General features: G+C 41.7%; 1 protein-coding gene across 1 annotated transcript in view; it reads right to left on the bottom strand.

The window, feature by feature from the left end:
* Positions 1–18,003, bottom strand: part of E2F3 (E2F transcription factor 3) — an 81,753-nt gene that overhangs the window by 4,811 nt on the left and 58,939 nt on the right. Inside the window, exons 2-6 of the mRNA XM_040249900.1 lie at positions 8,392–8,503; positions 6,964–7,165; positions 5,433–5,591; positions 2,005–2,119; positions 146–281 (exon numbers count right to left, since the gene is read on the bottom strand). Of these exons, the coding sequence (XP_040105834.1) occupies positions 146–281; positions 2,005–2,119; positions 5,433–5,591; positions 6,964–7,165; positions 8,392–8,503 (724 nt within the window). The remainder of the gene's footprint in view (positions 1–145; positions 282–2,004; positions 2,120–5,432; positions 5,592–6,963; positions 7,166–8,391; positions 8,504–18,003) is intronic.

Raw genomic sequence — 18,003 nt, 5'->3', positions numbered from 1 at the left:
TGCAAACTATTTGGAATTTTTTTTTAATGTAATATTAATGATAGAAATTTTTGTTTCTTGCCAAGACTTTTGTTTCTGATACTGGATCCTTCTAGTTACCTTCATTTTTAACATAGTTTCCAAATGACAAAAGTGGAATTTTTACCTTTGGAAGTGGGTTTAGGGATATTCCCATTGTGGTCTTGGTTGTTTGTTTTCATTGGACTGTGTGTTTCAGTCTCTTCTGGACACAAATAAACCTCAATGGGTCCTTGGGTACTTGCCAAATGTATCTGTAGGCTCTATGAATAGAAGTGAGAAAAGTTCAAACTGGAAGCTGTTTTGTAATGTTCATGGAAAAATGGAAAGTAAGGGTAATTTTCATTGTTGTGTTTGCTTCTCCACTGGTAGGCTATCTCAGTCAATGACTGTCAACCTCTAGAGCAGGGGTCAGCAAACTACAGCCCGAAGGTAAACCCTGTCCACCAACTGGCTATGTAAATAAAGTTTTATTGGGAAAAGTTACACCTATTCTCATTGTTTATCTGTTGCCTCTGGCTGCTTCTTCTTCTTTTTTTTTTTTTTAAGCTGTAACAGTAGGGCTGTGCAGTTGAGTAGTCCCAACAGACTATAGGGCTCACACAGCCAACAATATTTACTTTCTGGCTCTTTATAAAGAAAAACTTTGCTGATCCCTGCCAAGAGGAGGTGAATCTTTTTTTAAAGAAAATTTCTTTTATGCAAACTATTAAAAAGTCTTTTAAATGTTCCAAATACCATATTTCCATGTTACTCATTCCTGAAGAGTAGATTGTTTTTTTATATTGAACTTTAATCGCCACTGCATGAATAGTAAGTAGTCTTAAGTGCTAGGAACTGAGTTTAATAAAAGAATACAGCACACTTATATTTAAAATTCTTCATCTATGTCATAAACCTATTATGATCATTTAAGATGAGAACTCTACACTAGATGGGAGTTTGTAAATTTCATTCTTTTTGTGTGCATTCTTTTACTACATTTCTTTATCTTATAGTCTAAGCTTATATTATCAAAGTATATCTGAAAACAATCACAAAAATATGCTCCAATTCTCATCTATCAACAATCCCAAAGTCTCATTTGATTGTGTAAATGTTAATGTGCTATAAATAAATAAATTCTTTAAATGTGCTAAGATAAGGTAGGGAGCTACTTTAAAACATCTATATCTCTATTCACGGTGGGGACCATATCCAGGGTAATCAACATAAAAGTCCCCACTGGTTCAAATCAATCAGAACCACCAGATAACAAATTATGAAAAAGAGTAAACCATAAGAGGGACAGGGCCCCATATACCACTTTGTAAACTATCAACCACTTTGAGTTGAATGCTCTGCTATGTTAAAATTAGACTTTATGGACATTCAATACATAGCAAACTGTTCATATGTTTTTAAGGTTAGGATTAAGTAAAACAGATGGGGAAGAACTCTCAAGCTTTCAGGAATATATGGATTTTAACTGACGTCAATGGTTCTTTAAACACTAGGCATTCCAATTTGCAGCAACATGGATGGACCCCGAGAGTGTCATACGGAGTGAAGTCAGTCAGATAGAGAAGGAAAAATATCGTATGACATCCTTTATATGGGGAATCTAAAAGGAAAGGGTACAACTTACAAAACATAGACTCACAGACTTAGAAAATGAGCTTATGGTTGTGGGGGTAGGGGGACAGCTGGGAGTCTGGAATGGTCAGGTACACACTGCTACATTTAAAATGGATGACCAACAAGGACCTACCATACAGCACATGGAACTCTGCTCAGTGTTACGTGGCAGCCTGGATGGGAGGGGAGTTTGGGGGATGACGGATACATGTTCTATGTATGGCTGAGTCCCTTCACTGTTCACCTGAAACTATCACGACATAATCAGCTATACTCCAATACATAATAAAGTTTATAAGGAGAAAACCAAAAAAACACCGGGCATTCCAAAAAGATCTCCGCAGATGAACAGAGATGTTATCTCCTTACCTCTACTGGGTCAGGCACTTCAAGTCTTGTTTCTGGAGGGGCTTTCACAACTATAACAGTTTGGTCTTTAAGGCCACTAATTTTTCGAATATCTTGATATGTAACATAAGCTAACGTAATGAGCGTTAAGGAACTCTTCCAACTAATTGTCTCAGATGTAACCACTATGAACAGAACCAAATAGATGCATGGAAAAAAATTTAAGTATTTTATGTCTTATTATCTCCTTGTAGATCTTCCGAACAACAAATAAAATATATAGCTTTTTTCCTGCCCATTTCTAAAAAGTCCATGGCTACTTAAGATATTAACATAAAAACAGAAACAGAATAGTTAAACTCTCAAAAGAAAACTAAAACTCAGTTTGGTCAGGGCTTTTCAAACCAGATTCTGAGTGTTCTGTCACTCAAGTTGAATGACGGCAGAATCCCAATTTACAGAAAAAATTTGAGCTCTATTAGCCATAATTTTGTTGAAACTGCAGTAACTTCTATTTGCTACTCTACTATTTGAAAGTGTCAGCAGCCACCCAAAATGAATGAATGAGTAGCAACTACATTTATCCATGGAAGAACTCCAAGTCCCACTCAGGCAGACAGCTTGTTTTCTTAAGTGCACCTGGGCTGGTTGTGTTATAGACTGCTTGCTGATAAGAGTGTCATTATTTCTCTGTTAGGAAAACTGTCCTTTCTATAATATTATTAACTACAATATTTCGGTGCTCACAAGGAGGAAAGCAGCTTCCAGATGCTCTGCAAACTAAATGATTAAGGAAAAGAGAGTAAAATCATATTCGGTACTCTCAGTAGCTACTTCTGGGCACTGAACAATTCTTTAAAGTGCCCTGACTGACAGTCAAACCTACGAGGATATTACGAAAGAATATGGTATTTATTATATGATAAAAGTATCTGTGCAAGCTTGCTTAGAGAGACAGGCTTTGACTTGGTGCTACTAGAGAAGAGGTCACATAGCTTTCTTTTATAAAGGATACGGAATAACATAATTAATCTACAATGGCTTTAGCTAGATGCTTTTTTATATTAACTTACCAAAAAATGCCTAGGATGAAACAGCAAATCACAAGCCAATGAAGGCATTTCCAAAGATAACATAGTGAAAGGAGTCTGTGATCTAGTATGTTCGATACAGTCATAGGACTTAGCCTAGAGGAAATGATGTCCCTTAGATTAGTAGCTTTTTATTAGAAATTAAAGGAAGCTATGAACCTACTGTCCAGAAAAAAACACCTTCACCCATAATCTACACGCATATTTAAAACATTTTTTTTTGGCTGCACTGAGTGGAATGTGGGATCTTAGTTCCCTGACCAGCAATCAAACCTGCCCCCTGCAGTGGAAGTATAGAGTCTTAACCACTGGATCCCCGGGGAAGTCCCTGCATGCACATTTAGGGGCATCTCTCACAGACTATTGGAGTAGGAAATGGCAACCCACTCCAGGCTTCTTGCCTGGAGAATCACTTAAACAGAGGAGCCTGGTGGGCTATAGTCCATGGGGTCACAAAGAGTTGGGACACGACTGAAGCGACTGTGCGTCCAGCATCTCACAGCCTAGCATGTTAAGTCTCAGTAGTTCAGACAACAGCTAATTCTGCTGAGCTTGACAGAACAGCTCCTGCAGGATTCTAGGTTTTAGGTCATCTGTCTCATCAAGGAAGCCAATTGCTATCTTTATGGAAAACTTGACAGTCGTGAATTTTTACTGAGAACAGTGGGGAAACTGATAACTAGGTACTTGCCCCACAGCCCACTGTCAGAAAGCTATCTGACAACTTATTAAAATAAAAGCTCATCTACAATTACCCAACATGCTACAGGAAGGAAAATTTCAACACATATGTGAACAAGCTGTACCACAGTCGGAACTGGATGGCAAATTGAAATAAATTGTGCAAACATATTCCCTAATCTTACAAACTTGAAAGTGCTTCCACTGTGGCTCCCTCCTGAATTTGTTTCTTGGGATAGCAGCCCCCTATAAGGTAGCTTTCACCTTCTGCCACAAAGGCCCCAGAGAAAGCTAATGTAGGTGATAAGGCTACAAGTTGCCAATCATGTGTAAAAACCACATCTCCTCCTCTAAGGGGTTCCTGACTACACAATGTAGGAAACAGCCCAGCTACAGCTATTCTTATTTCTTCCCCTGTAAAACCACCCTGGGTGGGGGGGGAGAGTCAAATAAATCATCACACCTCTTCTCCAGCTCACTAACCATCAGCTGACAAGGTTAATCCTCTGGCCAACAGGAAATGAACAATTGAGTTTTTTAAAAAACTGCTTGAATTGGAAAACAAATGTCTCCATAACTTTAAGCGAAAGGTTACTTTAGATGAGATACTACAAGAAACTGGGCAGGTCACATTTTATTTTTTGTCTAACAAAGATAAATGTGGAGCTAAAATTAGAGACAGGATTATTTAAAATACTGGTTTTGTTTTCTACTAATAACTGAGAAGATTGCAAAATCTTCTTGTCAACACAATGAAGTAATCGCCCTCCTCTGTGGTCTGATGTGAAGTGATGACCAGTAAGTTCCCTTCAGGTAGTCAACAGACTGCCAGCCAGTTAAGAACAAGAGTTGGCCTTTTAGTACTTTTACTTTCAAGGACTAGAAGAATGGATAAACAGATTTCTTAAGCCTGAGGGTGCTTCTGAAATCAGTTTTCAGTGCTGTGATTCAGCACTGCTGTTGCTGTTTAGTCCATCAGTCATGTCTGACTCTGTGACCCCATGGACTGTAGCCCACAAGGCTCATCTGTCCATGGCATTCTCCAGGCAAGAAGACTAGAGTGGGTTGCCCTTTCTTTCTCCAGGGGACCTTCCCCACCCAGGAATCCAACCCGCCTCTCCTGCATTGGCAGGCAGATTCTTTACCACTGAGCCACCATAATGTGCTTTAAAAATTATAGAACAATTCTTCTTACACTCATTCAAGTCCTTCAACTATAGCTCAGTCACACAGAGTCAATAAATTCCAACTGCTTCCAGTATCTGATAAAATGAAAATAGAATATAAGAACCCCAACAATGACAGCTAATACCCATCCAGAATCCGGGAAGCCTAAGATGAATCTGCTGAATGTTATCATTAATATGAATACTGACACCTTATGGATCTCATTAATAGTGTTGCCCTATGCTATGAATGTACTCGTATGTCCCAACCACACGTGAATAAAACGCTTTAAAAAATAGTTCCCATCTGGTTATCAGAAGAGAGATGATAGGATACAGTCTAATAACTATCATTCTATACATACTGAATACACATACATGCCCCCTCCCGCCCACTTACTTGGATGAAACTAGGGTAAAATTCTACCTTGCACATAAAAAGTCAGATGGTCAACTCTGGAAATAGTCTAGAAAGCACTGACCCCCACTGAACAGGTGGCACAAAGGATATCTTTGATTCTCTGAATCCTCGGTTAACAGTTTGAGGTCCAGGGTGCAGCTTTGGATCAGTTCATCTAATTTCTTCTCTTCCTGACTGAGCTCGGTCACTTCTTTTGACAGGCCTTGACACTGGGCCAGCATGCCCCCGTCCTCAGATAGACTGCAGCCCCTGGAAATCCAAACACAGACTCTGCCTGGCTGTTCAACGGGCCAAAAGGGTGGTGGTGGGGGTGGGTAGGGGTGGGGCAGTGAAAGGGAGGGCTGGGAGAAATGGTCCTTTGGGTAAATGTCCCCTCTTGATGCAGGAGGTCACACTGCTTGTTAGCCAAGTGTTAAAATTAGAACATTTATACATATTTTTTTTATACATACAGTCCTTCACTTTTCACACCATAGAAATTAAGTGAAGAAAGACTGCTATTTCAGGTTTCTTTCCTCCATAGGAGGCCTGTTTCTTTAGAAGACTCAAATTCAAAGGGCAGAAGGAGGCAGCTCTTCTCCCTGCCACGTGCCTCCCAGCGGGGAAAAAGAAATGGGGGGGGGGGGGAGGGGAGGAAAGAAACAGTAAGGTAGAGAGACTGGAAGGAAAAGATGGAATCGTTCAAAAATTCAACCAAACATCATCCCCCAAAAGCATGAAAAACCTAGGTAATTTCTGAGGGTCTTATATCAACAACTAAAAAGGAAAAGGAGGTTAAGGAAACACAGATGTGCTGGATGCAAGAACAAAGACCAATCCTCAACAGGTCTGTCTCAACCACTAGCTAAAATGGGTTACTGAACTGTCACAAAATTCCAAAAAGTTCAAAAAAAACTACCTATTTGTTTCATTATGTTTGAAGCAGTATTTTTTCAAAGTCAACCCATAACAGACTTATTCCCTCTAATAAGGCTTTGGAAGTTGCTTCTCAAATACTGGGTGTTCAGATTCTCTGTCCATAATTCACAAATGATGTGATCACACATTTAATCATGCATGTGGGTGTGTAAGTGACAAGTATTATCATCTCGGCTTTCCAAAAGGAACCAAGGCATTTGTCTTGACTTAATTTACACAGAAAGTGAGTTAATCTGCAGTGAGAACCATGGATAAAGATACTGTGTATATACACGTATGTGTTCATACACAGCCATAGACAGTTTCTAAATTCCTATTAGAGACAAGCCAGAGGCCTGTGTAAGCATCTATTAGATTACATGGGGGCACACGTGCTGATATGAGGGTGACAGTCGGACAGCAAGTTACTGTCCATCTGCAGGGCCCTATTTAATCCCAGGATCCCCTTGCTTGAGGCTGATTGAATATAAATCCTTTTATCTACGATACCATCTAAACAGAAGGTCTCTTTGTAAAGAGACTTTGAACTTCTGGCTAAGGAACTGAGGAGAGAGAAGAGAGTAGGAGAAAAAAAGGAATGAAGTGTGGGCATGAGTGTGAAAGCTGGGGCTGGGAGAAACCCCGTTGCAGTTTGCAAGGAACCCCACCCCCAACCCAGCCCAGAGCCAGCAAACTGGGGGTGGCGGGGGTGACCCATACTCACATCCACTGCACGTTATTTTTAGACTTCTTCTTAATGAGGTGGATGCCTTCCAGGACATTGGTGATGTCATAAATCCTTCTCTTTTGCACCTTCAGCACCTCTGCTGCCTTGTTCAAATCCAAGACCCCATCAGGTGATTGGCTCAGTAGCTGAATGAACTTCTTGGTGAGCAGACCAAGGGATGTATCATACCGTGTTTTTTCTGAGGGAGATTTTGGAGCTTAAAGAAAAACAAAAACCAAGCGGGTAGGGGGGGTAGGGGGAAAGGTAAAGAAATGAAGGGTTTCTTTGCAGTCAAGCAAGCCTCCTCTCCCCCAGCAGCCCAGGTATTAGCGTCTGAAGCAAAGCTGTTGTTGCTGATGTTTTTGGTGAGTCATAGAAAGCTATGAACTGCTTTATTAGAAAAGGAAGGGATGGAATAAAAATTCCTGTTTGATGAAAGTGTTTCACTGTGAATTTCTCAGTAGTTTTTATTTTGACTTATCTTACTCTCTGGGACTAGTGAAGTATCTCACAGATGGTAGGTGTTCAAAACTATCTGTTGAATGAATGAAAAGTGCTGTAGCCTCATGGAATCAGCACACATGTAGACTAACTCAATGGGTTCAGACTGTGAACCTCTCAGCTTCTGATGACAGACCCATCCTACCTGGCTTTTCAGACTCCTTTATCTGTTTGCATATAACTTGTTCACCAACTTTTCAAATAATGTAGATGAAGAACGCCTAGGAAAGTCTTTCAATCCCATCTCCCCATCCCTCTGGTATGAAATATCCCCATTTAATATTGTATTTATTCTCTTATAGGTATACAGGTCAAGGGTTTAACTGAATATGACACACAATTTGTGGACTCCCTAATTCATAAACTACAGGTTAGGAGAGGATGAAGTCTAAATTAATTTAGCCTCCACATTAAATGCCAGAGACATAAAGGACAATTTAGCTATTTACAACCTCCTTTTCTCTCAAAGAAACAACGATCGTGTTGATGGAAATGCAAACTAGCTGCAATTCATTGGTCTCCATCAATTCTTATGCTGCCATATGCTGAGCTAGAGATTTAGGCCAACGGAGGTAACACCTAATGCCCAGCTAGCCTTGGTCCCTCAAGTAAGGTCCATGAAGGCAAGTTAAAGTTAGATTTGACTACGGAATGGTACCAAACAGTTTACATTCTGAGTTGAAAAATCAAACTGCGCACATCAACGGAGGCCTCCCCTGAAGTCAGCATACAGGTAACAGGACTCACTCGGTAAACCTTTCACTGGGTGTCTGCAGACATATTTATTTTTTTGGACAGGCAAAGACAGAAATGAAAAAGAACCAAACATGCCAAAATTGTCCACACCTCGGCGTCCCTTCAGCCACGAGCTCTGAAAGTTGGGAAGCTCACACCTGGGGGAGGGAGAGACGACAGAATCCTTACTTTTTGGGCTGTCTGGACTCCGGAGTGCAGCTCTTCCTTTGCCCTTGGGGGTTTTTAAACCATCTGAGAGGTACTGCTGGCCACTTTCTCCTAGCTCCAGCCTGCGCTTTGCCTAGAATAAGAGAGTACAGTTGTTGGTCACGGGTCATGTGGACGATCACAAGTGAGGCTGCGGCCTGGCTCCTGCCAAACCCAGCAGGCTTGCATCAGCCCTACCCTGGCCCCCTCGGCCTCCTCTGGGTCTCAGGTCCCTCCAGCCTGGGCTGCCTGGAACCCTCCAAGGTGGGGCTCTCACCTCCTGTGCACAGATGGACAAATCCAGTGATCCTTCAGGCTTAGGCTCTGCAGCCACTTTGTTCATTTACTCATGGATTCCACACACGTGCCAGGCATGGGGCTGGAGACTAAGAATACCACAGGCACCGCGGGACTTTAATTCACTTTCCCCCAGCAAACCTTGGCTGCTGCCTGCATCTCTGACCTGGACTGAACCCCCTTCCATGTGTTCCCCCAAACACTCTATGTTTGTTGGTATCATAACACGTGCTGGATATAAGTTATTTTACTTATCTGTTTCTCATTTCCTTTAAGGCAGGGACTGTTTCCCATTTATCTTTGCATACCTAGGGATTGGCACAGAGCCTGAGTTTCTGTAGGTATTCAATCACACATACAGCCTCTCTCTATATATATACATATATTGATATATTCAATGAAACAAAGAGTGATTGAACAGGAATATAACTAGTCACAGACTACAAATGGTCATTCATCAGAATAAAAAATACCACGAACACTCAATCTTGGGCTTCCACTAGGATTACTTTCTGCATTTTCTTATCAACCTGGGCAAATGAGAAGTTCTCACCCAACTTTTTCATCTGATTTTCACTTTTAAAATATCCACTTTCTGTCTTCTGTGTACTGGGCTCTGAGCTTAGGGAACAGAGCTAAGCAAGACAGATAAAGAGTCCCTTGGTTCCTACTGTGTAGAGACCAGGAGAGAAGCCAGGTAATTAAGTAAGTAACTGCTGACTGCATGGGTGTGAAGGGCGTTCAGACAGGGGTGGTACCAGCTAGACACCCACACGGCAATGTGCATTTAGGCTCATTTCAGGGCGGATTCTTCTAATGAGGAGATTCACAATTTCAAAATAACCCCCCATGATGTAGACACTGAAGTAACAACTTATCAGCTGATGACACATATCCAGCTTCTCTACGGAAAAGTTATCAGCTAAATTCATTCTGTTCACTACAGTGGCCACGAGCCACAGGAGGCTCATGTGAACGGACACGTGCTGTCCATGTAAGACACACGCTGGATTTCAAAAACTAAGGGTGAAAGAGCTCATGAATCATTTTTTTAATATTACATGTTAAAATGGTGCCATTTTGGCTTTATTAAATAAGATACTATTAAAGTGATCATTTTATCTGTTTCTATATCTATACACATGCACACATACATATCTTTTTATTGTGTGGCCTGCGTTTGTGGCACACATTATCTTTCCACTGAGCAGTGCTGAGCTAAACATCGTCCACTCCAAAGGCTCAGAAATGACAATTAGCAAATTAACTTTGTGTGTGTACTAAGCAGCTTCAGTCGTATCCGACTCTGTATGACCCTATGGACTAGCAAAGCCTGCCAGGCTCCTCTGTCCATGGGATTCTCCAGGCAAGAATACCGGAGTGGATTGCCATGACCTCCTCCAGGGGATCTTCCCGACTCAGGGACTGACCCTCCCCCGTCTCATGCCTCCTGCATTGGCAGGCGGGTTCTTTACTACCACTTGCCCCACCTGGGAAGCATGTCATCATCTGCTCCCAAATAGTCCGTCAAATCCTTGTATGGGCCTGTTGCTTTGGCTGGCCCAGCGAACATTCCTTCTTCATCAGGCAAGTTCCCTGACTGTTCTTTGGGGAGCATCTCTTCCCACAGACAGGTGTATCCATGCACACAGGGGACCCTGACTGGGCTTGTCTTTCTTTCCGTCCTCACCCTCCCCGACAGTGATCGAATCAGATGACCTAGGACCGAAGCTGGGTGAACAAGGCAACCCAAGGAAGTTTCTGGAACTACTGCTAGGAAGGGGTGTGGCTTAGTAAGCTTAAGTTGTTAGCCAGAAGTGGCCTGAAAATGAGGCCTCCCCAGGGGAAAGCAGAGTGAGGAAAAGGAGAGACGGGAGCCTGAGGCCATCCTTCAGAACTCTGGGTCAGGTCATGACGTTGGTCTTCCCCAGACTTTTCAGTTACACTAGCCCATAAAGCCTCTTTTTTGCCTCAGAGCACTTTGAGCGGGGCTCCTGAAGGTGTAGTGATGACCTTCTGAAGGAAGGACCTCCTGAAGGAAGGTGAGGTGGGCAGAGTAAGACCCTGTGGAAATGGCTGAGTCACGACGGGCTCCAGTGCAATGCGGAGCTGGCGTGCGTCGCTAGAGAGGGGCAGGGTGTGGTGGCCACTTCTTGTGGTCTTCGGGAAATTATTACTGGGAGAAGCAACCTTCATTTGAGGCTTACCTAAAAGTAGAGAAGGAGAAAAGCTCTACAGCTCTGCTCTAGAGATGCTTTATCTCTGTAAAAAGGAACCCAAGAACTTAAGAGAGCTGTATTCTCTGCCCCGGCTAGCACCCACAGAAGGAAAGTAAAATGGGAAAAGAGCTTGGGATCCTAAACTCCTGCACCCTACAGGCTGCATCCTCCTTGACCCCTCAATAAAGAACCATCTGCTGGCCAGCAGCCTGGGGACAAACTCGTTTTTGCTTCCCCACCCTAGGCTGTTGTTTCCAACTGCTCTGAGGCTAAGGTCTATGGAAGCAGTAGGCTGAGGGCTGGGGGAAATTCTGAGATCTGTTGCTAAGAAATTCAGATTCAACTTCAAGGACCGGAACTAGTCAGGCTGTGTGACTTTGGCAACCAAGCACCAAACCAGAGTGGACCAAATCTCAATATTAGATAGAAAACTGACTCAATTAGGAAGGCACCCGAGAAAGCGACGGCCTATGAGACCTCCGTCTCTAAGGGAATCAGTCACTAAGCCTGTGAATTTATACCCAAAGGAAATGAAAGAAGGGCACCCTCAGAAAAATCCTCCCAAAGGATAGAAATCAGAGTGGCCATCTTGGCCCTACAAGCAGGTCACATCTCCAGGAAGCCTTCTGCTGTGGGGAGGACACGATGCGCTTTGGGAGGTGAGCTCCGGGTGTGATCTTCCCTTTTTCAAATGGAAGTTTCGAGTTATCCTGGTACCTTTCTCCCACTGGGTAGTGAATGGGGACTCAACTGAACCACACAGAAATTGTGCAGATCCTAGATCTGAAGACAGGCACAGTAACGGGACTCCAGGAGAAGGGCTCCACACATTCTGATATATGATCCAACAGCGTTACTTTAATGCTTACCTTAGCAAGTTCGAGCACACATGCTTGCTGAAACAAACAAGAAGCCAGATGGGAGGATTTAAACAGAGCAGGTAGTCTCCACCTACACACCCCCTTGCCCGGGGCAGAGCAGCAGCACAGAGGAAAATCTCCTGGTTATCTCAATGTTTGTTTGCTCTTAGTGTGAACGTCTTGCTGAAGGGAGAGCTACCCTGTTTATAAAGGGATCTTCATACTACACGCCCCCTACCAGTAAAGCAACTAATACATCTGGTACTTAACAGAAGGCCCAGCCATTTGGTCCTGAGGAGGAGTAAATGCTGACCATGAGCCGTGCAGCATCTTCCTGAGCTGCCATTATCAAGGGTGGCTTTTACTGGAAAGGAAGTATGTGCTAACTTTAGGACCTCAGCCCCAACTATGGTGACATGACTCTCTATGGAAGAGTTGCACCATTAAGCGGTTCAGAAAATATACACATGAAAATAGCAGGAATAACTGTCTGCCAGCCAAGCAGTTGGCTGAGGGGAACATACATGGTTTCTGTCTACCTTGCTATTTCTTGCTCCTATTTTTTTCATCCGGGAACTTCTTCACAGTTCTTAGTTTAGGTGATTTGTCTCCAAGCTTGAGAACAAAATGTCTGACACTGTTCAGCATCTTAGGCAGGCCCTTCCCATTAAAACTGCAGAGGTGGATGCCTCAATCTGGGCCCACCCATCAGCATGGTCCAGTCGGCTGGCTAACCTGACTGGTTGACGGATGGGCCCATGACCAAAGCAGGATCAATCAGTCAATAATGGGATTTCTGTTGGATAGTACTGGGTTCTTTTCACTGTGAGTTATTAGGCTAGTAGGACATGAGCCTGGAGCTCTCTAGCAGATGAGCCAACAGAGAAGAAAGCAGAGTTAAGAGCTGAAGGAAGACTGAGTCCCTTCAAAGGGGTTGCTAGATGTCACCAGTCCCCAAAACAGAGCTACTATGGACTTTCATTTGTGTGAGCTGACAAATGTCCCTTTTTGGTAAATGACAACAGTTAGATTACTATCACTTGCAACAAAGAGTCCTAGATACAGCCTTTTAGTATTAACTATAGTCCCTTGGACTGCAGGGAGATCCAACCAGTCCATTCTGAAGGAGATCAGCCCTGGGATTTCTGTGGAAGGAATGATGCTAATGCTGAAACTCCAATACTTTGGCCACCTCATGCGAAGAGTTGACTCATTGGAAAAGACTCTGATGCTGGGAGGGATTGGGGGCAGCAGGAGAAGGGGACGACAGAGGATGAGATGGCTGGATGGCATCACTGACTCGATGGACGTGAGTCTGAGTGAACTCCAGGAGTTGGTGATGGACAGGGAGGCCTGGTGTGCTGCGATTCATGGGGTTGCAAAGAGTCAGACATGACTGAGCGACTGAACTGAAGTGATAGCACACTTAACATTTGAGTGCTTACAATATATCATATAACAGGTTAATCACTTTCCACTTGACTATGTATCTCATTTTTACAACAACCCCATAAAGTGGTTAATATAATTTCCTACTTTACAGGAGAAAGTGGAGATTTAGATTTCTTAAATAACTTTTCCGATATCCCCACAAGCCAGTAAATATGTACTCTAAAGTCTGTGTCAATAACCATTCCATAAAATGATAGTGAAAGATTGGCATATAAAATATTTGAAGTTATATTAAACTGATACCATCTTACTTTATGATAAACTTGTTTTATTTTATTCATAATTTTAAAAAAACTTTCCTTTACATAATAAACGCAGAAGATAATTTAAGCAGCACAAATGGATATACCTGCACAGCTAATCTGTCTCCCATTCTTTTCAGTTCCTTTTAAAATTTTTATTTAGGATAGTTGATTTTCAATGTTGTGTCTTTCTCCCACTCTCGATCCCCAATTCCCTTCCTCAAAGCAAGCACTACCAAGTTACTTAGATATCCTTTTAGACAGGCTGTGTAAATACCAGTACATATAGTTTTAAACCATCACACCTTATTAAAAAAAAATTTTTTTTTAACACAAATGGTAGCAAACCACACACTGTTAATAATATGTCTTAGAGTTTGGTCCCTATCAGTATACACAGAATGACTTTATACTTTAGAGCTGCACAATAGTGTATCCATTAATATATCATGGTTTGTTTACCTAGACAGACACCTGCTAATGGGCATTCAACACTCCTCTGCTATAACCACTTCCCCAATAAATATTCATGACAGCATTGTAGGCTAGGCATTCCTAAACCCATCTTGCACTGAGGCAGAGAAGTTAAGGATTTACCTAAAATCTCAGTTAATAAATCACAGAAACCAGGACTGAACTCGGGTCTGTTCAAATAGCTTGTCAGTGACCATGACTTCCTGGACTGACTGACACATCCCTCCTTTGCTGCCATAGTGGTTTCTGAGCTGGTGGGGCATGATTTCACTATCATAACACATAGACTCTCTAGGTTTCCACACTGGACCATGAGCTCAGATCTTAAGTAGCTTAGTTTCCCCAAAGCCTTGCATATGGTATGCACTCAATCAAAGTGACGTATTTATTTTCAATGAATCGAGGAATAAATTCCCAAAGTTTTTTGGCAGGTAAATCACAAAGCTCCAACATTACCAACCTATAAAAGGGATAAATATATACATATATATACATACACACACACATACATCTACATGTTTGGAAATATTTTTTTAAGATATATTTATAAAGGGGAAAAACCAAGGTTGCATAAGAATACCTCATGGGGGTAAAAAACTATAAAACTATAGACCTCAATATGAAATTTCCCATGTATCCACAGAGGAGAGAAGTCTGAAAAGATCCACATCCAATGTTAATGGAGATTATGTCTAAGAAGTAAAATTAAATATGAGGTAATGATTTCATGTTTATAGTTCTGTAATATTTGGTTGGATTTCACAAAGGGAGGAATCTGTATACACGTTAAATTTATATCTTTCAAACTAACACTTCCATTTTTTGGAGTATATTCTGAGAACATTTACGTTGTTTCTACGGTTTGTCTATTAAAACCAGCACACCCAGTTTCTTGAATATTTATACTTTTCCACATATGTCTAACATATATGCCCAATCACAGAAGAAAAATTCAGGAAGTTATTCTACATTTATATAATGTAATGTTATACAATTAATAATGATGTACATTTATGTATGTAAGTTTTTTTTTTTTAAGCAGTAAACAGTAAGATTTACTACTTCTGCAGGAAAACTATATGCATAGAAAGATACATAATAACAAACAGTTTAACAGTATTAATCTTTGGGTGGTAGGATTACAGTGATTTTATTTTCTTAACTTTTTCTTTTTTACTTTTTTTTTTAATGCTTTATTTATTTATTGGCCTGACTGTTCCCTGACCAGGGACAGAACTCATGCCTCCTGCAGTAGAAGCACAGAGTCTTAACCACTGGACTTTCACAGAAGTCCTCTTCTTTTTTTTTTTTTTTTTTAGAAGTCCTCTTCTTAACTTTTAATATTACTAAGTCACTTTAAAGTGAGTGTGGGTTTCTCGCATAAAAAGAAAAATAGAAATCATTTCCATTTGGAGTTCAACAAAAAAAGTCTAGTGGTTTATACTCACTCAATGTGTACAGGTACTGGTTCAAAACAAAAATGGGGGAATGCTACCAGAACAGGCATCCCATTTTCATGGTGGGAAGGGAAGTGGTGTTCTTATGTAGCATTCAACTGAGTCATAGGACAAAAAGATAAATCAAGAAAAAAATCATTCTGTGAACATTAAAATAAACTCCCTTTACCCTGGTTAACAGATCTGAGCAAAGGAAAGAATTGAGATATTTTATCTCAAAGTCAAGGGCAAGATAGGGCATTCTGAACAGAGGGAGGGAAATAGAGGAAACAGACTTTAAATAAATAGCATGAGGACCAGATTCAATACAACAGTGAAATAACCCAAAGGAGGCGATCTCCAGCTTGAGACCAGACCACACTTGAAACTCACTTGGATTCTGGCCATTAGGTCAGTGGGTTAGGGCACAGGGAATTTAAGAAAAGAATACCTAGTTTCCAGCTGTGACTATATATTAACTCAATCTGGTTAACCATTTAAAAAGGGAGTGGGAGCCGGGGGCTTTAAGCAGGCAGTCCAAGCACGACTGGAAGCACAGTGACTTGCAAGGGCCCTGGTTTGGAGGGGCTAGAGGGTAAGGAGGGGAGCTTGGATGCAGAGGATGAAAGAAGGGACAGATCATCATCCCTGAAATACCACACTAATAACCACACTGCCAGCATCAATCTTTCACTGAACATGAGGTTACCTAAGAGGAAGAGCTCTGGTCTTCCCAGTTTTTTCCAGCAAGTTTAAGTTTAGAATCTATCAAGAGAAGCTGTTAGGTGAGCAGCCTACTCAGAAGCCAGTATCTGAGGGGACTGATGAACTGAACGGCACCCAAGAAGCGCAGATGGGAGCACTTGGCACGAGCAGTAGCCGGTGTGCATTTTTCTTAGGAGATGCTGCCTGAGGCCCCACATTCAGCCACGAGCATCTGGTCGGCAGAACAGTCTCTTTTCTTTTTCAGGTGTCCCCCTCCACGCCTGCTTCACGGCCCCAGCCAAATCCTTCCATCATTTCTCACTGGACTACTAGAATGGACTCCAAAATTGACCCTGTTGCTTCTTTTGATTTGTAAACAACAGATCTAGGCATTTTAGCTTCACTCTAACTTGTATTCGTGGACTGGTTTGGGAATCTAACCAGGTACACAAGAGTGCTTCTAAAGGAAAAGAAATCTTAAATTGACGTACAAACTTTTGGAACAGAAGTCAATTACTTATGAACTGGTGACTGCCTTCCTTTCTATATTTAAAAACTTTGAATTAAAAGTTACTTGACTGTGACAACCTAGAGAGGTGGGATGAGGTGGGAGGTGGGAGGGAGTCTCAAGAGGGAGGGGACATATGCATGGATACTTATAGCTGACTGTGGTGGGTAAATGGCAGGAACCAATACAATATTGTAAAGCAGTTACTCTCCAGTTAAAAATAAATTTAAGTTAAAAAAAAAGTTACTTGAGGAAAAAATGGGAAAAAATATATATTATATATATATAATATATTAAAATATATTATATATATTATTTATTTATTTATTTATTTTATTTATTTATTTTTAATTTTTACTTTACAATTCTGTATTGGTTTTGGCATAGATTGACATGAATCCACCACAGGTGTCCATGCGTTAAATATAAAAATATATTTTAAAAAAAACCACCCTGTCCATCCCCCCACCCCCACCCCATTCCCCATGAAAGTGGGAAATAACTCTCTCATATGAAGGTATAGAAAGCCTCCTTATCACCAGAATTAGGGAATTCAAGGGTAAGGAAGCCATATAAACAAACTTTGTTACTTCTTCATCAGTTTGTTACCCCAAGCACAAGCCCCTTTGTGGTTAAATTTTCACAAGTAATTGGTTCTTCGTCTAAAATGATAAATGGCCTGCTTTGGTCACTTTGGGGACCTTAGTCCTCTGAGACCGCGTGCATATGAATTGCTTTTTCTCTTTTCCGCCTCCTCTGTTAATCTGTTTTGTGTCAATTAAATCATTACATGAGCCAAAGGAACTCAAGAGGGTTAGGGGAGAAATTCCCCCCTCTTGAATCAACCACAGAAACTGAAGACTCCCAGTCCTCTCTCCCAATTTCCCTAGAACCTGGGCTAGGGTTCCCTGGGCTGGGACAGGCAGATACACCTTCCCTAGATCTGGAATTTGGAGTTGCTCCAGCCCAAGAGCAGATCGGTGCTGATGGCTGTAGTGAAATGTTTTAGCCATGGTTCTGGCTACAGATCCTTCCTTCTTTATGCCTGTTTGCCAAGCCTGGCTCTCCAATCTTCCTGACAATTTAGTGGAGTTATCCAATATCCTTTCAATAAACATCTTTTCTGCTTAAGCTGGCCAGAGTTGGGTACTACTGCTTGCAACAGAGTCAGTTTCCGGATCCCGCTGTTAATTCGTTGTTTTCCTGGAACGCCTTCCAACAGTAAGTAGTATGGAAGAGAAAGTCTGAGCCCTTACATGCCTGAAACGTGTGTTCCACCCTCTCACTTGATAGTCTGTCTGAGCTAAGAATCAAAGGTTGACCGTCAGCAGCCCTCAGGACTCTGAAGTCACTGCTCCCAGGGTTTTGATATCCAGGGTGGATGATGAGAAACCTGCGGTC

The sequence above is a fragment of the Oryx dammah genome, unplaced genomic scaffold (genome assembly GCF_014754425.2).
Source record: "Oryx dammah isolate SB20612 unplaced genomic scaffold, SCBI_Odam_1.1 HiC_scaffold_11, whole genome shotgun sequence".
Lineage (NCBI taxonomy): Eukaryota > Metazoa > Chordata > Mammalia > Artiodactyla > Bovidae > Oryx > Oryx dammah.
Note: the sequence above shows the minus strand (reverse complement) of the source record. Positions and strands in the feature narration are given on the sequence as shown.